At 36.4% G+C, this 22,116-nt stretch overlaps 1 protein-coding gene and 1 long non-coding RNA gene across 2 annotated transcripts in view; one reads left to right on the top strand and one right to left on the bottom strand.

Moving 5' to 3' along the window:
• Positions 1–4,984: 4,984 nt before the first annotated feature.
• LOC141769939 (uncharacterized) lies at positions 4,985–6,385 on the bottom strand. The gene is made up of 2 exons (XR_012594360.1): positions 6,248–6,385; positions 4,985–5,248 (listed from the first exon to the last, which is right to left on the bottom strand). It is a non-coding gene; the product is annotated as an uncharacterized LOC141769939 (long non-coding RNA).
• The window catches only part of eeig1a (estrogen-induced osteoclastogenesis regulator 1a), a 34,278-nt gene continuing 18,477 nt past the window's right edge, over positions 6,316–22,116 (top strand). The window contains exons 1-2 of the mRNA XM_074639471.1: positions 6,316–6,455; positions 6,549–6,839. Coding sequence (XP_074495572.1) covers positions 6,697–6,839 — 143 coding nt within the window. The 5' untranslated portion in view covers positions 6,316–6,455; positions 6,549–6,696. The remainder of the gene's footprint in view (positions 6,456–6,548; positions 6,840–22,116) is intronic.

Genomic DNA, 22,116 nt, shown 5'->3' with positions numbered 1-22,116 from the left:
AAAAATTAAACAAAATTAAAAGAAATGTTTTAAATAAAAATAAATAAATAAATACAATTAAAATTAAAATTAAAAAAAAAAAATCGTATACTTTATACTCTATTAAGCAATTTCAACTTTATTACTATCCCAAAGGAAATTTTCTTTGCAGCCAGGTATTAAACCTAAGATAACCAACATTAATCAGGAATACTTTATGTGAGTTTCAGTTCAGTCTTCATCATCACAGACACACCAAAACAACTTACTCTTCAATAAAATGTGAAATTGATAAACAAGTTTTGATTTTGAACTCCATTTTTTCCCTCATTTTATTTCTAAAAGTTTAGTCTCACTTAAACACCTTTTGCATGTCATGTTTTATCTTATAACTCTTTTTCAATGACTCTGCAACACACTTTATCAGTCTTGTACTATGTTTTGTTTCCTTGTATGTTATCTCAGACACTTTTACATAATATTATCTGGCCCCTGACTGTGCAGTAGCTGGACCTGAGCCTGTTCTCACTATAAAAACCTCCCTGAGACGACAGGCTGGAGGGATGAACGGCTGTAGAAGTAAACTGGGACAAGGAGGAGCGCCAAAAGCCAAAAAAGGTGCGTCAAGAGCTGATGACTGAAGCCCAGAGTCCGTCAGCTGATCCTGTCTGCGTCACCTCTGCATCAGTCAGAGCAAAGTTCTGTGACTTCTTGTTATTGATGGAGATTCATTCGACTTATTTGTGTACTTTTGTTCTGCTGTTTTCTTTGTTTTCTCTCATTCCAATGAAGAGAAATCTTCACGCTGCAGCATTAAATGACGTTTTAGACAATATTGTACTTTGGCCCTTTTCTGTCTCAACATGACAATCCTGTTTTCCCAGTTTGGTGTTGAAGAACTCGACTGGCCTGCACAAAGCACCGACCTCAACTCCATCCAAACACACAGAGCTGTTTTCATTCTTTTGGACTTTTCTGTAATCTTTACCTTTAAAAATGTGGATAGTTTGACCTCTTTCAATGTTATTTAAATTATATATGTGTAAACAAACAAACAAACAAATACTGCACTTAACTGCAACTTTGAGTTGGTATTTCCATTTCATGCTACTTTATAAATATTATACTACAGTAAATTTCAGAGGGAAATATTGTGCTTTTCACTCCACGGCATTTATATGACACCTACACTTACTTTTTTACAAAAACAAAAACATATGATATTTATTGCAGTACTTCTAATCTACCCAGAAGTACACAAAGTATTTAAAATTGGCCCCACGTTGACAAACTACATCATTAAAATGCTCTTCATTAAAAAAGAATAATATAATATTCTTTTATAATTTTAATTACATTTTATTTTATTTTTTTAAATTTTATCATATTTGAATTTCTTAATTATTATTTGAATTTGAATTTGAATTTTTGTTAATTTATTTTTTAATTTTAATTTTAATTAATTTTAATTTTTTTTTATTCATTTTCTTTATATATTTTTAATTTTCTTCTTTTTTATGTATTTTTTTTTTAATTTTTATTTTTATTTTTTTATTATTTATTTAATTTTTTAATTTTAATTTTAATTTTAATTTATCAGAGATCATGGCTCTGCTTGTACCGCCAAGCAGCAGCCCTCATGTCCGCTTCTGCCTAAGTTTGAATGAAATAAAGCACGATTCTTCCAATCTGGATAAAAGGAGTGACATGATTGGTTGGCAATTCTCCATTCATTATTATTTTTTTTAATTTTTTTTTATTATATTATATATATATTTTTGTAATTTTAATTTTAATTTTTTTTATTTATTTATTTATTTTTTTAACTTTATTTTTTAATTTTTATTATTTTTTAATTTTAATTGAATTCATTTTTTTTCATTTTTTTATTATTTATTTTTAAATTTAAATACATTTTTTATTATTTTTTTATTATTTAAAAAAAATAATAATTTTAATTTAATTTTTTTTTTTTATTTTTTTTTTTTTTTAACTTTATTTTTTAATTTTTATTATTTTTTAATTTTAATTGAATTCATTTTTTTTTTTTTTTTTATTATTTATTTTTAAATTTAAATAAATTTTTTATTATTTTTTTATTATTTAAAAAAAATAATAATTTTAATTTAATTTTTTTTTTTTTTCATTTTAATTTTAAATTTAAATTTAAATTTTTAAATTTTTAAATTTTAATATTTAAATTTTTAAATTTTTAAATTGTAATTTTAGTTTTAATTTTAATTTTAATAAAGACATAATAAGTACTTTTTCTTTTGATACTTTAAGTTCATTTTGCTGATAATACTGCTGTACTTATATTTAAGTAACATTCTTACGTGTAGTGGAGTATTTTTAGACCATTGTCTTCCTATTTTTACTTACTTTAGTACTTCTTCTACCACTAAATATTTGCCTCTTAAGTATTGTGGATTAGAATTATAAAGTAGCTGAAAAAGAGAATACCTAAGAAAAGTCCTGCTGCCTTAAATTTGAACTTGCATTTACTGTATTTCGTGGTCTCGTTCGTATTTAACTGCATTTTTAAAGATCTATACTATAGGAATGTTTAAAGTGATTCCAGCAGCCTGCAGACGCAGCAGTTCATTAACAGAGCAGCTAAAGTCCAGAGTGAATGAAAACATGTTGGTGAAGCTGCTGTTGTTGAATCATCTGCGTCACTCAGCTGAAGGTAAACGATAACCGCTGCGACAGAGAAACATCCATCTGCAGCACTTTAACCTGCAGGCTCAGACAAACAGTCCATATCTGAGGCGATTATCCAGGTGAGAGGTGAGCAGGCTCATCAATAACGTCACAGTGGTACGACACAATGATCTGTTGTTGTCCTCCTCAGGAAAAAGGTGCAGCTTCACAGCTGGATTATGGTGTTTTTATGTTTGTTGATGGGCTGTTGTTGTTGTCTTATCACCAAAGGTTCACTTTGTCTTTGAATCACAACATTTACAACCTCAGTCAAAAGAAAGAGGAAGCATGTTGTCCTTTATAAACTATACCGAAGCCTGTCAACCAATCAAGAAATTAAAAACAGGGACATATAGGGGATCAATAGACATGGACGGATTACTGAATGGACCTACTGGGCTCAGGCCCCGGGGCCCAACAGGTTAGAGGGGCCCCGGGGTCTGAGCCTCTGTTTGAAGGTATACTGCTATCATTTCTTGTTGGGGAAGTCACTAAGAGACACACAATGACCACAAAGACACGCAAAAAATCTACAAAAAGTCCCAAAACACTTAAAAAGAGAAGCAAAACTATCACAGAGATGCAAAATGACCAAAACAAGACACAAAACGTCCCAAAAGGGACACGAAAAACACAAAGAGAGACAGAATACGACCACAAAGAGATGCAAAACAACAATAAAGAGCTGCAACACAACCAAAGAAACACAAAAAAAACCCAAAAGAGACAGAATGCAACCACAACGAGACACAAAACGACTACAAAGAGAAGCAAAACTACAGGATACAAAACATCCAAAAACAGACACAAAACCCCCCCCCCCAAACAGACAGAATATGACCACAAAGAGATTCAAAACAACCAAAAAGAGACGCAAAACGACCAAAATTAGATACAGGACATCCAAAAAGAGACACAAAAAACCCCAAACGAGACACAAAACGACTACAAAGAGCAGCAAAACTACCAAAGAGACACAAAATGTCCAAAAAGAGAAAAAAAAATCTTTGAATCCTGTAACACAACACATTACATCGCTATTTGCAAGGTGCTGTATTGAAGTTAATATAAAAGTTTTAGATAAATAGATCTATTCTTCATTTCCTTCAGTACTCTGCTGCTCTCTGCTGGCTCAACTTGAGCCTGAAATTCACTTAAAACTTAATCTACTACTTAAATACTTTATTTCTCCTTAAAATAAACATTTATTCATCGGACATCATACAAATATATGCATATAAATATTACAAAGATAATACCACAAAAATATTTTTTTGTGATATAATGGATGAAACACCTGAATCTATGAATAATAGAGATACAAAATAAATAAAACAAATAATATTAATATTAATTTCACTTTATTAAAGACGTCATTATTTTCAGATTATTATTGTTTTTTTGGTTGTTTATTTTACTTTGAGTCATTGGTGATTCAAAGCTTTAATAAAAATAGCGCTACAATATTAAACTACCTATTTACATTGATTTATTGAAAATATGTAGGAATAAAGTTTAGTAAATAGTAAATATAAATAGTAAACTATTACCTCAACTCAACTTTATTCATTCATATAGCACCTTTCATACAAACATGCAGCCCAAAGTGCTTCACATAGAAATGTAAAAATTTAGAAAAATAAAATAAAACAATAAAATGTAAAAAATAAAAAAATTATCAAAAAATAAAAAGCAATAAATAAAGTCAATAGAATAATAAATAAAGTCAATGGAATAATAAATAAATAAATAAACAAATAAATAAACAAATAAATAAATAAATAAATAAAACCATAGGGATAAAAAATAATAAAAAAACAGAGAGCTTGCCATTCTAAATTAGGAACAAAGAACATGTGTATAACTTCTGTTATGATTTAACGCTATATATAAATAAATTGAATTTAATTGAATTGAATTGTTGTAACTATTTTTATGATTTTATATTGTATTTATATGATTTCATTTTGTTTAAATTTTAAGTTCTGGGTGTTAATTATTTTTATCATGCTTTTATTGGAAAGCACTTTGTAACCTTGTTTTGAAATTTGCTATATAAATAAAATTATTATTATTATTATGTGTATGATCTAACAAAGTGCTAATAATGAACGGGAAAGAGATATTTTCATTTAATTGTGATAGTATTTCAAGACAATAATAACACTTCAGGGAACCTGAGTAAATATCCCCTAACTGTGAACTAACCATGTCTGCACTAAACTTGATTGCTTCTTTATTTCTGAAATAAAAGAGCAACCATCTTAAATAAATCAACAACAATTACCACATTAACCGAGTATGAAAGTCCTAGTTTTTATATTTTGTATTCTATTATAAAAAGAAATCCGCAAACAAAAGCTATACCTCGTTAAATATCAGTTTGTTTGTTTTTTTTGCCCTTGGAAGCTGGGATTTACAAGGAATCCCTGGAGGTAACATACCTGCACTGACAGACTGTGGCAACACGGTGTCGCTGTTTGACCTCTGAGGCTGCAGGAGGACCATCAGAATGACTGGCAGTGGATGGAGCTGCAGAGAGCTGAATCAAGTTAACCAGGGTGAGCTGGTAGGAGACCAGAAGTTAGGTGATTTACCTCCTAAAATAAAATCCACAAATGTGTATACTCACACTTTAGAAATAGTAAATCATTTTTGAAATTTAAATTGATTTAAAATGTTTAAATTAATCCTACAGTAGAACTCTAGATGTACTGAATATTTTTTTTAAATGTTGTAGACTATGGTTATATTTTTATAAAGTTCCTCCTCCGAAGTACATCATTTTAGGCAAAGTTATTGCAAAGTTAAATTTCACTGATATCTTTTACTAATTTCATTGATTGTACATATTTATAAAAAAAAATTACCATATATAAAATGTTTAATATCCTTTTTGTCATCTAAACCACGCATTAGTAAAAACTAAAAAGTAAAATATTTCTATAAAAAATAAATAAATAAATGCATAAATAAATAAATAAATAAATAAATGCATAAATAAATAAATGCATAAATAAATAAATAAATAAATAAATAAATAGATAAATAAATAAATAAATAGATAGATAGATAGATAAATTAATAGATAGATAGACGGATAGATAGATAGATAAATTAATAGATTGATAGATTGATTGATGGATGGATGGATAGATAGATAGATAGATAGATAGATATAGATAGATAGATAGATAAATTAATAGATAGATGGATGGATGGATGGATGGATGGATAGATAGATAGATAGATAGATAAATAAATAAATAGATGGATAAATAAATAAATAGATAAATAAATAAATAGATAAATAAATAAATAGATAAATAAATAAATAAATAAATAGATAAATAGATAGATAGATAGATAGATAGGTAGATAAATAAATAAATAGATGGATAAATAAATAAATACATAAGTAGATAAATATATATATATATATATAGATAGATAGATAGATAAATATATAAATAAATAAATATAATATTTTTATGTGTATGGTACCATAAAATGGAATTACTCAAGTAATGTACAAATACCTGAAAATTACACTTAATTTACTTACTTTCCACCACTGGTTATTTAGCTTTTATTCTGAAAAGTGCCAACCGGAAGTTATATGACGTGTTCTCAGCTAGCTTGATGCTCAGAGTTCCTCCTCTCAGCTCTCAGCTCTCTGTTGGTGTTATTGGAGGAGAAAACGAAGGAGAAACGGTCTTTTTCTGTCATTATATGTTGTGGAACCGCTGCAGAAGGACCCGACATGTCTCCCGGTAAGTCCTTTATCACTTTAAAACCACAAACATTAACATTTTCACCATATTATCCACGTTTTCTAACGGTGATCTCCTCTGGGTTGTTTCCAGATTTGTGCGCTGAATCCTCTGAAGAATGAAAACACAAACTGAAACACATCAACAGCAGTTTATTACCTTCATTCAGCTCCAGCTCAGGTTTTAATACTGTTTTCTGTTAGTGGTAGTCGTGTTTTATGCGAGTGAAGACATTAAATCGATGGCGTTCTTCGTGAAAAAGAAGAAGTTTAAGTTCCAGACTATTCTGACTCTGGAGGAGCTGAGCGCGGTTCCGTTCGTTAACGGAGTTCTGTTCTGCAAGATCCGGCTGCTGGAGGGGGACTTCGCTGCCACTTCATCCAGGTAAAACACACTTTACTGCCACTTCATCCAGGTAAAACACGCAGAAAATCACATGAAAACACACTGAAACATCACTGCATTCATGCAAAACTCAAATAAACATCCTTAAACATCACTACATTCATGCAAAACTCATATAAACATCCTTAAACATCACTACATTCATGCAAAACTCATATAAACATCCTTAAACATCACTGCATTCATGCAAAACTCATATAAACATCCTTAAACATCACTGCATTCATGCAAAACTCAAATAAACATCCTTAAACATCACTGCATTCATGCAAAACTCACTTAAACATCCTTAAACATCACTGCATTCATGCAAAACTCAAATAAACATCCTTAAACATCACTACATTCATGCAAAACTCATATAAACATCCTTAAACATCACTGCATTCATGCAAAACTCAAATAAACATCCTTAAACATCACTACATTCATGCAAAACTCAAATAAACATCCTTAAACATCACTACATTCATGCAAAACTCACTTAAGATGCATTTGGTTCAATTTAATATCATTTAAAACAGGGTTTCCCTCTATTACAGTCACTTTAATGCACTTAAAATGCATTTATGTAGCTATATAGTGAATTTATTGATATTTTTATAGTGATTTTGCTGTGATTTCATAGGATTTCTTATGTTTTAGGTGGCTTGGATTGGTTTGTTTCTTTCCCCTTTAGTATCATAAAATAGTTAATGCTTTGGAAAACATCCTTAAAACATCACTACATTCATGCAAAACTTCTTTAAGTTGCATTTAAAAGTATTTTGGTACAATTTAATATGATTTAGAAATGATTTTCCTCACTTTAATACACTTACAGGAGCTTAAAGTGCATTTATGGAGCTATATAGGGAATTTATTGACATTTGTGTGACATTTGTTATACGTTATGGTGTTTATATACTATTCTATATGGCTGCTAAGAGTGTGTGTGGTGTGTTTGTTATGCCAAATATAGTGATTTTGCAGTGATTTCTTATGTTTTAGGTGGTTTGTTTGGGTTTGTTTCTTTACCCTTCCCGTATCATAAAATAGTTAATGCTTTGGAAAACATCCTTAAACATCACTTTATCTATGCAAAACTTCTTTCAGTTGCATTTGGTACAATTAAATATAATTTAAAACAGGGGTTCTCTCTATTAAAGTCACTTTAATACACTTACAGGAGCTTAAAATGCATTTATGGAGCTATATAATGAATTTATTGACATTTGTGTGACTTAAGTTACATTTGTTATACGTTATGGTGTTTCTATAATATTCTATATGGTTCCTAAACTAGTTTTGGTGTGTTTATAATGGCAAATATAGTGATTTTGCAGGATTTCTTATGTTTTAGGTGGTTTGTTTTGGTTTGTTTCTCTACCCTTTAGTATCATTAAAGACTATATGCTTTGGAAAACATCCTTAAACATCACTTCATCTATGCAAAACGTCCTTAAGTTGCATTTGGTACAATTTAATATCATTTGAAAATGATTTTCCCTCTATTAAAGTCACTTTAATACACTTACAGGAGCTTTAAATGCATTTATGGAGCTATATAGTGAATTTATTGACATTTGTTATATTTTATGGTGTTTTTATAATATTCTATATGGCTCCCAAACTTGTGTCTGGTGTGTTTGTTATGCCAAATATATTGATTTTGCAGTGATTTTATAGGATTTCTAATGTTTTAGGTGGTTTGTTTGGGTTTGTTTTCCCCCCTTTAGTATCATAAAATAATAAATTCTTTGCTGTTGCAGCTTTGTAAAAAACAAAATCCCATAAAACCCTTGTTATTGCTGTGTTGCACTGAAGTATTTCAAGTGTATATTGCACCATTTTTTTGCAGCTCAGCTCTTGCTGGTTAATGAAAGACAGTTTTTTCTCCGAGTCACATTTAAACGCAGGGTGTTGCCATGTTGCCAAGTGGCCTCTCTGTGTATCTGCACTGGCACTTCAACTGGACTCCCAGACTAAACACACCAAAACCAGTTCACACTGGTCAAATTATCCAGTCTACTAGCTTTAAACTGCTCTAAAACAACTCATAGCTGCTGTTTTCCTGCTGTAGTTTCTGGTTTTCCTCATTCACCTCACATAACTCCAGACTCTCCCCCTGGACTCCGATAACAACTTTCATCTCTCCTCCTCGTCTTTGATTCACTAGATGAGATTATACGGCCTTGAGCGTCTCCTCAGATGTCTGTTCCAGTGTTTTTATACACTTGTTTAAGGGGTAGAGATGGGACACGGCGAGTGTCTGGAGACGGTTTGACCTTTCGTGACCTCATTATGCTGCAGAAAAAAAACCCTGCTAAAAGAGTTGCCGGGTTGAGACATGACCTGAAAAACCTGTGACACAATTTCCCAGATGTTCCAGACAGTTTGTGTGTCACAAGTTAGTGTGTCATGTTTCAAAAGTAGAACAGATGTTTCTGTTTCCCTGAGAGGTGTGTACACGTGTTAAAGAGGCCTCGCTGTGTCCTACATGAGCTAAATACGTTTTTTTCTGGCTCTTTTCTTTTACTCTGGTTGTTTACGCTCCTTCTTTTCAAACCCAGCCTGAAGCACAAAGACTGCTCTCGCTGTTCTCTGTTACAGAGTCTGACCTACTAACACAGCAAATCACACGAAAACACCCTTAAACATCCCTTCATTTTAGGCATTTTAAAGTCTTTTGGTGCAATTTAAGACACTTTTCCTCTGTCAAAGTCACTTTAATAATACACTTACAGGAGCTTAAAGTGCATCTATGGAGCTATATCGTGAATTTATTGACTTTTTGTATACTTCAGAGTTTATAGTAGTCTATATGGTGGTTTGTTGTTCTAAATATAGTGATTTTGCAGTGATTTCTTATGTTTTAGGTGGTTGGTTTGGGTTCTTAGAGACAGCCTCGCTGCTCTCTGTTACAGAGTCTGACCTACTAACACCGCAAATTACACGAAAACACCCTTAAAACATCCCTGACTACATGCAAAACTTTTTGAAGAGGCATTTTAAAGTATTCTGGTACAATTTAAGACATTTTTCCTCTGTCAAAGTCACTTTAATGCACTTTACAGGAGCTTTAAGTGCGTCTATGGAGCTATATTGTGAATTTATTTTGTACTTCAGAGTTTATAGTAGTCTATATGGTTGTTTGTGGTGTGTTTGTTGTGCTAAATATAGTGATTTGGCAGTGATTTCTTATGTTGTAGGTGGTAGGTTTGAGGCCTCAAAGAGTGCCTCGCTGCTCTCTCTTACAGAGTTTGATCCACTAAACTAACCTCAACTTGATAAGCAACATGAGCCGTTATATATTGTCAGCTGGCTAAGTGTTTTATTGGCAGAGAGTCTCTGAACTGCTGTTGTTAACCCATCTTTCAGGGCCTGATTTTCCAGGTCTGGCTTCAGATCTGTTTAGTAAAAGATGCCCCACATTCGGGACTCCAGTTGTCTCTGGGTTTGTGGTGTACAACATGAAGGGGAAACCCCCTTTTTAAACCTTCCTTTTTATCGAGACTTTTCCGCACCTTGTTTGTGCGCCATGTTCAAACAGGCCTGTTAAAACGTCAAATCCCTCGAGATGACTGATGCGTACGTGGGAGAACGTTTTCTCAGTAAAAGCAGATCATCCTCTGTGTATGCGCTTGACCTCCCTGTTGTCACGTATCCCAGTGCAGTGTGTGTGTGCGTGCGTGTTGAAAAGGGAAAAGTAAACACTCTGCGATCATCTTGATCAGGTTTCTTGTCAGCGGATGTTTCCGTTTTCTTACCTTTCATCTTCGAGGAAAGAGCAGATTGGGAGTTTTTAGTCTCATAAACACAGATAATCTCACTGGTTCAGTCAAAGAGCTGCAGCTTTTGAGGAACTCATGTTTAGGCGTGCAGCTAATTATTATCTTTATAAATGATTCACGTATAGATTTAGTCCTTAAAAATGTCAGAAACTAAGGATGAATATTCCCACACCTCAAGGGGATGTTTTGCGTATTTTGTATAAGCAACAGTTAAAGAACATAAAGAGAATCAGTTCATGATATCAGGTAGAGAAAAGCTGAAAATTCAAAGCTAGAATCTACAAATGTTTGACATATTTAATTGATAAATGACTTTGATTAATCCAGCGGTTCCAAACTTTCAGTTCAGTAGTTTACAAGGTAGAAAAAATTACATATTTCTGCTGCACAGATTATGTTTATTTTTCTTTAAAGTTAACGTTTAATATTATAAATGCATCAAATAACAATGTGTAATGTGAAAGATGTTAAAATATCATCACCAGCTCTGCAGCTCTACGCAGGTTCTAAACCTCTTTTGGCTCATTGTTTCAGTTTTACGCCACATTTGCTGCACGATTTAATCTTATCGCTCATCATTGTTGTTTTCAGCAAACAAGCTTTGATAAACCTTGTAACTCTGAACAATACCTGCAGCTTAATGCAGCTCTAGTCTTTGCTTTTTTATTGTGAAAACGAGATAGTTTTACCTCTAAAAACTATTGAAATGTGCACAACCTGAGAAAAGAACTGTCACAAACCAGCCCATAACCAACCTGCTTATGATGGACGGGAGGAGAGGTGGATGAGTCCCAACAAACAGGACTAACAACCAGGAGACTGCTGGTTTGTTGTGATGTTTGTCACGTGTTTTCCGTACTTATGTTACGTTGGTTCCGTACATAGTGTACTTAGTTTACGTACTTACATTAAGGCAAAACATGATGCTTTTCCCTTAACCTAACTAAGTGTTTTTGTTGCCTAAACCTGAGTGAGTGGTTTTGTTGCCCCTGCTGCTACTGCACCTTCATACATGTATGTAGTATACACGTATTTTATAATATGTCTTAGGAAAATGTTGATATTCCAACAACTTCGTCTTTCTCATCTGTCGTTATACCTTTGCATTTCCTGCATTATGTTAGCCTCTGTGGCTTCTAGACGCCGACAGTATAACGTTAATATTGCCGTTGCTTAGCAGCAGTGTTCTTCATGACTTAACCACTTGAACGCCAAGCATATCGTGTACACGACTTCCCATGTTGTAAACACGAGCTCACGAGTTTCATTTGAAGGCACCATATTACACGCTTTGGCGTGATACCGGGTTGCACAATCACAACTCAGACATGAAACCGTCGTGAGTCGACATTGCTCCACATGAAGGAACGCTGAGCTTAATAAACAACTGTAGCTGCACTCTAATATTCATTCTATCTTATTGTACTTGAGCTTATTTTCTACCTTTTAAAATCCTATTATGTGGCTTTTTATATGGCGTCACGGTTCTTTTATATCTTTTCTTAATGCGTTTCTGTCTTATGTAAAGCACTTTGAGTTGCCTTGTTGTTGAAAGGCGTTATGCAAATAAGCATGCCTTGTCTAGTTGTTAGCGAACCATTTATGTAACCACATCATGGCGTGTGTTTGTGTGCGGATTGTGAAATCTGTAGCAGCGTCACATATCAGTTTCTGCGAGCAGCGTGGCTCTAGAGACGGTCACTTTGCTTTTGTGTTGGTCAGTCCAACAATTTGGACCAGAGTGAAATATTATGACTTATACTGGATGGATTGCTGTGAAATTAGATACAGATGTTCACAGAGGATGAATCCTGCTGACTTTGGTTCACAATAACAACTTTTGCATGAATTGTAAGCATGTTGACGTTAGCTTTTAGCTCGAGTGCAGCCTCACAGAGCTGCTAACATGACTCTCAGTCTTGTTTAGTCTTTGCTTTCCTCTTCATGTTAAACTGAAAAACACAAACAACAGACCACACACACACAACCAGTAATTACAAGAAATGCTTGTATGGATATCTGCTTGTATAAGATGCAAGATCACATGTTCAGTTTAACTGCATGGTACAAAAGTCTGATTCTTTTTGTGGAAACGTTTGTTGTTCCAGTGAGATTATTTCCCTTCTTGCGTCATAAACATGTTTGTTTGTCAAACTAAATCTCCAATTTGCTGTGAAACAACATGCTTAAAGCTCCCGTCCTCAGCAGCGAGGCCTGCGTTGAGGTCATCCTCCTCTCTGGAGGTTATATAACAGCTCACATTCCCTCCCTCCCATCGCAGTTATCATCTCAGTGACTGAAAACAAGGCCCCTCTCAGAGGACGAGGCGACGGCGCAGGGAGGCTCCCTCCGCGGCGGTGGACAGAGATTAGCGTTATGTCACAGATCTGACAAACCCGGCCTTTGTACGGGGGCCTCGCCTTGTTGTGGGGGGGAATTAACGGCGAGCTTATCCAGCGAACCGAGCTGCACCACATGAAAACCCTGCCAGAGTCCCTGCTGGCTCCAAGTCTGGCTGGAACACACAGAGGATCACATGATGTGACCATGCAGACCGATATCTGCCATCAGTTATCAGGCTCAGCTGCTGCACAAAATCATATTGGTGTGTTTCCTCATCAGTTTTGGCACCCTGATGGATTCTTAAACCCGTTACATCAGAGCGCCGGTCGTACACGTCCTCAAGAATTAACCACAAGATGCAATCAAGCACGGTGGAGATGTTATATCAGGATGCAGGCTGAATAGCTGAATAACTTTTTGTAAGATATCACACAAATGGTTGTATCAGCAGCAGACTAACGACGGCAACAAGAGTGGAAAGTTTTGCAGAGAAACTCATATCAAATATTGTGGCTGCTGCTTTTTCTGGCGTGATCTCAACATTTAACAATACAGTAACCTCTTTGAGCGTCGCTGTGCTATAGTTATATTCACAATGTGCAGAATCAGAAGGGCTCAGTAGTGTCTACAAATGTCTTAATGTTTTGTCGAAACTGCTGTCCAGAGAAAAACAGTAAATCCTCAAATTGAATGTGCAGGAAACGGCGAATGTTTTGCTTTTTTCCTTTCCTTGATATTTGATTTAAACAATTCATTGATTGATTTCAGCTGTAGTAAAGAGCAGTTATATCATGAGTGGGCGTTCAGACCGAAAAGAACCCAGCATTAAAACAACGTGAGTTGGAAGTCCAGTTTGAGTAACAGAATTTGAATTAGTGAATTTAAAGACTCATCAAACAGCACAGTGGTTTATAATACTCTGACTCAGGACAACTTTAAAGTTGAAAAACTTAAAGCTGAACTCTGCGTTAATGTGCCACGATGATTTAAATGTTGCTTCAGATGTTTTACCACCCTGATAAGAATAAAACTACAGGGAGAAAATCTCAATGTTTGTCATGTTTTGGCATCTAAAGGGACAAACTTATACAAAATAAGGTTTCGGTACAGCATCTTGGCGACTGATATCCAGTCTGAGAAAATAGAAGAACCTGATTAATACGCAGTTGTCTCGTTTTAGATGATATAATGAGCAGACAGAAGGCATTTTGTGTTTTGTCCAAGTTGTGGTTTTACAGTTTTAGAGATATTACATAAAACGGGACGGTGCATTTTTGACAATTGGACTCGGCGAACACAAAGAGGATCCATTGAAGTCAAAAGAAGTGTTACATAAATACCCTTCGTGCTTGTTCAGTTTTCTTTTCAGAACTTGATAAAGTTCAAATCTTGAGTTTGATCCCGTCCTTATAATAAGGTGAGCTTGTAGTTTTCCAGTTCCTTAGTATAATCCTGGCTGTGGTATCAGTGTTGGTGAACATCCACTACATCCAGTCAGCTTTACAGTGAATGCAGCCATCGTTTTTCTCACTGTGTGCAGCTTAAGAAACCATGTGGTCTCCATCCTGATTTTGGCAGGAAGAACGTTTCAGTGGTGCACGAGTTCAGGTTTTATCTGCTATCTCTCGTTTTTCATTTGACATTTAAAGTTTACATCTTAGACATTTAGCCCATGTTTCTGCCAGAGCACCAACACTGCATGAAGCCAACCGTAAACAGGGTGAAGACACGACCACAACAACCCGATTCTAGGTGTGATGAGACATTGGACATGGAAATAGGAGCTGAGGGGGAGAAGTTAGGGAGGATTTTTATACTTTTAAAAGTCAAGAAAAAGCAGGAATGTTGGAGCAGTTAGAGGTTAAAGACACCTGAGAGGAGGGTGTGATGGAGCACAGAGAAGAAGAAGTAAAGTCTTTGAGCTTCGAGAGGCTGCAGTTTCTGATGTGGCAACGTGGACAGATTCATTTCCTGTTCAGATTGTGATTTAACCTCAGCAGTGCAGGAACACACGCACCATGTTCAGTCAGAGGCTTTAACCACATATACAGATACATAGCGTCATCATGGGGTATTACAGGGTCAAATGAGGTGGTCATTACCAAAAGGTTTTACAGTACAGTGAAGTCCAAAGTTTGGGTTCACTCAAGGCCAAAGTCTGTTTTTGTTTTATGACATTTTTCAAAACCGCAGTCGATGATTCATAATGGAGAACACATTCATAACTGAATCAAACTTTAGCTCTTAAAGGAACAGCAGAAATGGAATATAATATTCATTCAACTATATTTTCATTAGTGTATGATCACCTGGAACTAAGAATCGTTGTGTTTTCGTTAGCTTAGAATGAGCCCTTATCTGCAAAGAGACGAAACTCTGGTGTTTTTTGACAACAGCCGCTGCCGCCATTTTGGACTGAAAACGCTTATTATATTTGTAACATTTTATTGTTCATCATGGGCCATTTCAGTAGAATATGAAAATAGAATAGAAATAATATTGTTTTAATTTTGTGAGGCACTTTTTAGGCGGACGTTTTGCTGGCGTCTGGTAGTCGCTTTCAGTCCAAAATGGTGGAAACGTAGCTCTGCTGCTGGGCGCTGATGTTGCAATGGAACGATAAATTTACTTTCACTTCTTGGCAATATACTGTACGTTCTTTGGAGCGGGTCGTCTTCACGGATTCAGCCATGTTCCTACAGTAGCCAAGAACGGAGAGAGCCCTTCACGTTTACCTGCAGGCCACCGTAGTTCTCCGACACGCTTGTGAAACTGCGGTAACGTGAGCCACAGAGTGCTAAACTGTGGCACCGCCAGCCGCAGTCTGACTTCCGTTGCTCCTAAAGTAGTGTTATTATGGTATGGATGGCCTCTGAGTGAGGCGAACGGCGTTAACATGACTTTGCACTGCAGCTCACGTTACCGCAGTCTTGGAAAGGGAGGAGTGAGCGAAGGGGTACTCAGTTGGTTGCAATTTGCAACCACACCACTAGATGCCACTAAATCCTACACACTGTACCTTTTAAGGTCTTTTAATCGTGACACATAAATTGTTAATTACAGATTTCTGCTCTTAATTTTAGTGCTTCACATTTAGAAAAGTATTTCCACTGAAAACTTAAGACTTTCTTTGGAAACATAGTTGACAAACAATCCTTAAAGTGCTCAGAAAAATGGTAGCTTGAACATCTACAATTCAATAATAACTGAACAAACTCCCTATTACAGCTACTAAATGAACCTTGAGATAATATTGTTTTGCTGTTTTAAGTTTTCTTGAGTGCTGGAAATGCATCTAAATGACACATTGTCAATGTCGTTGTTGTATTTTTGGAGCTCTTTCAGCCCAAAAGTCCATATTAATACATGATGTTTTTATGTCTATGTGTATTTATATAAATATGTTAAACTAGTGCAATCACTAAGTCTGTAAATTGGTATCTAATGGTCACTGTTGTAAAGCTGTTTCTAGTGGTGTCACCTGCGCATTTTCTTGAGTTTCCACAATATAGTTAAGGAGTAACTTGTTAACGTCCCTTTTAATATTACTAATAATACTTAGGACTACTACTTGGAAAGCTTCTTTATTTTGATCTTATTTGTATATAACTAAAATCTGACACTGATTCTGACTCGTCGGGTATCGTGTCGTGTCATGTTGTTGTTCACAGGTCTGTGTTAATGTGTCAGGATGTAGTTCTTAGGACCCTCTAAAGTACCAGGAACCTTTTGGGTGGAGTTGGTTGAGAGCTTCCTGACTGTCTGTTGTCAGGCGCCGTCCAACACTTGACTGGTTTGAATTGTTGCAGTTGAGGTTTTTAAGTGAGTCTTCATCTTCGTGTTCTCATTGATTTGTTGTTTCCTTAAATATGTCCCTGGCATTCTCACATCTTCTCTTTTTAATTCCTTACATTTTTCTGCCTGTTTTCATGGTATAACTGTAGAGAGAGATGGGGAGCGTTGGTAGAGAGGACGTCATGACATGCAACAAAGGTCTCCAGCCAACGCCACTGTTACATGATGTCCCCTTGCATGATTGTTGACTTTGTTCTGGGACCCTGTACCTCTGTACTTACCCCACTGGGTGTTAAGTGTCCAGTTGGCCAGTGGACTTTGACTGCTGCACAATATATATCAGAAACAGATGCATTGGCGAGTAGATTTGCACATACAAGGAGGAATTAGCCTCGGTATGTTGGTGCTTTAACACCTACAGCCGGCACCAGATGCTCCACACAGACAGAAGGTTCAGTAGTCGGGATGTATGTTAGATTTAAAGCTGCTTTTCTGGAGTGTCTGGTTGCCAACGTTAGGAAATAAGACAGTGGATATGTTGATATTTCTCAGCAGTTATTGAGGCAGGATTTGAGTTTAGTGAAAAATCAACGCACTGGTGTTTTATCTTGCATCATATGCAGCTTGTGTGTGTTGTCTGTTACTGTGCAGGGGCTCTGAGTTTTAGTTCACAGCTCACAAGGTGATGACTCAAAGGAGTTACCTGTTTACCTGCCTTACCGTTGACTGTTTTTATGTGCCATATTCTCATGGGATCTACTAAGAACCAGTCTGATTCTTTTGAGCTCTGTGGAAGAATCACAGTTCCCCCGTGGTGGTGACGGCACAGTAGTCATTAGCCTCATTTGGTTGTAGACGGTGCAGCTCAGGTATTAGTGATGTAAGAGCCTTGTTTTCCTCCCCAGTGTCTCCGTAATGAGCTGGGATGGACAAACAACACTGTTAAAAGTTTTAAAAAATACGGACACGTTTTTTCCACACTACTGACACAATAAGTCATTTTAAGGACGGGTTTAGTATTATTATTATTTTGTTTAGGTTTTTATATCATTCTGTAGCTACCCACTAGTGTTCCTTATGTATTCAAAACCAAACATTCACATTTTGGTCAAAAAACGTATGTTTTTGCATCAAAATGCTATTTTCCCTTCAAGCCCTTCTAAAAACCTTATCGGCGTGACCTGACGTAGGTTTCTGCATGATGACGCTGCTACATGTACAGTATATATATATACATCCTTATAGTCAGTGTATTAACGTCACATACAGTAACTTAGATGGCGGTCAGCGGTCTCCCAGTTTGGAGAAGCAGACAGGAGTACCGGGATGGAAGCCAAGCAATGTACTGCTGTGGACGCTACGTTATTTCAGATCCGAAAGTCATACAGTAACACGAACAAACTAACCGATCGATGCATGCTTTTTTTTCTCTGTAAATTAATTCTCTTTGGGTTTTGGACAAAAAACATTGATTGATCAATAATGATGGTAGACAAATTATTTGCATTACAACAAATCACACAAAGAAAAATGAGCATCTTCTTCACCTACTGTTGGATCTACTAAGAATCATTCAATTAAAAATGGAGAATTGGGGTTGTGTCGTGGTTTTAGGAACGTGTCCTGGGTAACAGCCTCATGAGAGACGCAGCCAGGGAGTTGAGTGGAAACACAAGCAGGAAACCATCCCTGGAACCATCTCTGTTTTAAGATCAAGTTATTGAATTAGCCTTTTCAACCAAAATATACCTGCAGTGCTTTTGCGCTCAGGAGTGTTACCGTGAGAGAAAGCTGTCACCTGGTTGGACATTTGTCTCGTGTGAGAGAGAGCGAAGGGAAGAGTCGATTGAAAAGGAAGGAAGGACTTTGTGAGGAGAGTTAGAAATCGACCGGGACGAGCGGCTTCTCAGCAGCTGTTTCCTGTTTTCATCTCACTTTTCCAGCCGTTAGCTCTTTGGTGGGATGTGAAGGGAGGTGTGTGTGTTTGGGGTGTGTGGGTGTTTTGGACATTATTCCTCTGGTATCTGGCCAGGTAATCAAAATGTCTCTTCCTCCATACAGGGGGAATTTCCTGTGAAATTGATTGTTCAAGCTTCTCTCTCCAAGATTTTTTATCTTGATGTTTTTATGAAGTTTTGATTTGCATAGAAAAGCCGCCAAATGTGTGCATGTTACCTCATTTAAATGCATGCAAAACGGCACAGGAGCAGCGAGACGCTATTTGGTTGGCAGCACAGTTAGAGGTGCATTTCATACTTTGCACGGTTGTATCTTATTTGTGCAGGTTTAGCGGCTGCAAACGCTGCGTAATCCTTTCGTGAATTCACCCCCGAGGGAGCAGGTAGGAGGCAGATTGGTGATCTATCCAGGGTAGGGCTGCGACTAACGATTATTTACATAGTCGATTAATCTGTTGATTGTTTTCTTGATTAATCGATAAGTTGTCTGGGCTATAAAATGTCAGAAAATGGTGAAAAGTGTTTCCCAAAGCCCAAGAAAGGTCTTGTTTTGTCCACAACTCAAAGATCTTCAGTTTACCGTCATAGAGGAGTAAAGAAACCAGAAAATATTCACATTTAAGAAGCTGGAATCAGAGAATTTAGACCTTTTTTCATCTTAAGAAATTACTCAAACTGATTAATCGAATATCAAAATAGTTGGCGATTCATTTAATAGTTGACAACTAATAGATTAATCGTTGCAGCTCTAATCCAGGGTCTCTTCAACAGATGTTTTTTTTAAAGGTTGCGAGGATCGGCCTTGTGACCTTTTGGGTACGGGAACATCCTCTGTGACTCTTCGCCCCTCCTGGTTCGTCCTTACGTCACCGTCCCCTCTGCAGGATCTGTCTGCTTCCTCAGCACTCTGCTCTCTGCGCTGTTTATCTGAGCCCCTCGTTGCGACCCGGCCCGGCCCGGCTGCTGTTTGTATTTCTGCCGCGGGCCCCCAGGAGCCACGCAGCCAGGATGGGAGATAAGCATCCCATACTGCTGCATTGCTGACATGTTGAGTCATCACATGCTGGGGTCCTGTGGGGGGCAACTCAAATCAGGGACTTCATGTTTACATTTGTTGAGGGTGCAATCACAACTTCAGTCCGACTCATACTGGAGAAGATTTATTAGCTTTGTTTGCTTCATGTAGGTTCAGTTTTCCTACATAACAAGACTTTTAAACACAAGAAACATGGAGTCAGAAACAGCTTGCTTACTGGACAGTTTTAATAACCTGTCGTCCTGCCAGATAGCAGATTTTTTGGCAGCAGCGAGAAGGTCAAAACAAATCTGATTCCAGTTCCAGTAACTTTCAGCTCAGCATGATAAATGTACTTTAATTTATTATGAAAGGTTTTCCTCCAAGGAGCAGGAACCGCTGATTAGTAGATATCAATATGAGTCTACAAGTCAGAACGAAAAACATTTCTCCTGGACGAAGAAACAGATCGTAAATGTTACTCGTGAACAAATTCTTGTTTCACATTTTCTTTGATGCAACAAAAGTGATAAATGTTTTTCTGATTTAAAAAAACCCCCCAGTGAATTCTCATTTTCCTTTTAAAAATAAGTAAATAAAATAACCTTTTAACCAGGAACGCCTAACTGAGTAATCAGTAATTCAGTAATAAATTAAGTAAAATCAGCAATCTTTTTCAAGTGCGTTCTGGTCGAGATGGGCTGCAACTGCACAGATTTACAGACGAACAACATGAAATGGATTACACAACTTGGAAACAACCTAAAAGGCAGCTTAAAGACGACTAAAGAGCTTTCTGAAACCATAAAACAATAATATCCCGTAAAACAATTGGCCGCCAGAGGAGAAAGCAACAACTTTCTGAAGCAGAAGAGTCCAATATTTTTTGTCTGGACAGCAGAGGATCAGCCCTACAAACGCAAAAGTCTGTCACTGACTGACTGAGTGATGAAGATACACGACTGATCGGCCGAGTGTTGGAGTTTCCTCATTGGCCGTTGCTCTTTCAAAACGAAAAAGGCGGGAACTGTCCTTGCAAAACATGCAAATGAGCTCGTCCAGCGGGACGCGTCCGGTTCACGAAACTTGGACCAAGCTCTCAAACTAGGCGGTCTAGTTCTAAAATGAACCCAGATTCAGCAATGGCATCGCCTATTTCTTGCTTAAAATGTTTCCAGAAGTAGATTTTGGTGGATTGTTTAAACGGAATAACAGAAAGTTTACGAGCAGGCCGCCGTGTTGTTTCCTGTTTGAAACGGCGAGCAGAGAACCGGGAGCCACTGCCGCCATTTTGGACTGAAAACGCTTATTATATGTATAATATTTTATTGTTCCAACACAGGCCATTTCTGTAGAATATGACAATAAAATAGAAAAAGTTTTGTTTTACTTTTGCACTTTTTAGGCGGACGTTTTACTGGCGTCACTTTCAGTCCAAAATGGCGGAAGCGTAGCTCTGCTGTTGGGCGCTGATGTTGCAATGGAACAAACAACTGACTTTCACTTCTTGCCAATATACGTTCTTTGCCCTCGAGTCCTCCTGGACCTGGTGGACATGTACCGCTGGATTTAACATTATAGACATGACCACTGACAAATTCACAGACTGACCGTACACATACTTTGTTTTGTCTTGTTCAGTTTGAAATCTATTTTCTCATTTCCTCAGTAAGTACTTCATATCTTGGGTGTCCTTGTGGTGTCGCGGTTACGTCTCATACCATAAAACCTCTGTTTTGGGTACCATTGTTGCATCTCTTCTCTTCCCGTGTTTCCTGTAAATAATCTTAAATCGACTTCTTTCTTTCTCTTCCCAATTAAAACGTTGTCTCTCATTTCTTAAAACAAAATATCACATTTAAAAACCACAACTTGGAAACAACCTAAAGAGACGACCAAAGAGTTTTCTGAAACCATAAGCAAGACCATAAAACAATAATATACCATAAAGTACCGGGCGCCGGAGGAGAAAGCAACACGTTTCAGAAGCAGAACGTTTTTCAGTTTTAAATCTATTTTCTCATTCCCTCAGTAAGTGCTTCTTATCCTGGGTGTCCTTGTGGTGTCGCGGTTACGTCGCATACCATAAAACCTCTGTTTTGGGTACCATTGTTGCATCTCTTCCCATGTTTCCTGTAAATAATCTAAAAAAATGACTTCATATTCTTTCTTTAAAACCTCGTCTCCCATTCCTCCCTCCTCTGCTTGCTCCAGTGTTTGCTCCTCTGAGGGTTTTTTGAGCTAATAAATCCTCTCTTCCTCGGCTCTCCGTCTCCTCTTTGCTTTCCTACCACTTCCCTAATCCACTCTGGATGTTATATAGTCACAGGAATACTTTGTTCCTTCTCGTTTTTGCCTTTGACTCTTGGCCT

Source organism: Sebastes fasciatus, chromosome 6 (assembly GCF_043250625.1).
Source record: "Sebastes fasciatus isolate fSebFas1 chromosome 6, fSebFas1.pri, whole genome shotgun sequence".
Lineage (NCBI taxonomy): Eukaryota > Metazoa > Chordata > Actinopteri > Perciformes > Sebastidae > Sebastes > Sebastes fasciatus.
Note: the sequence above shows the minus strand (reverse complement) of the source record. Positions and strands in the feature narration are given on the sequence as shown.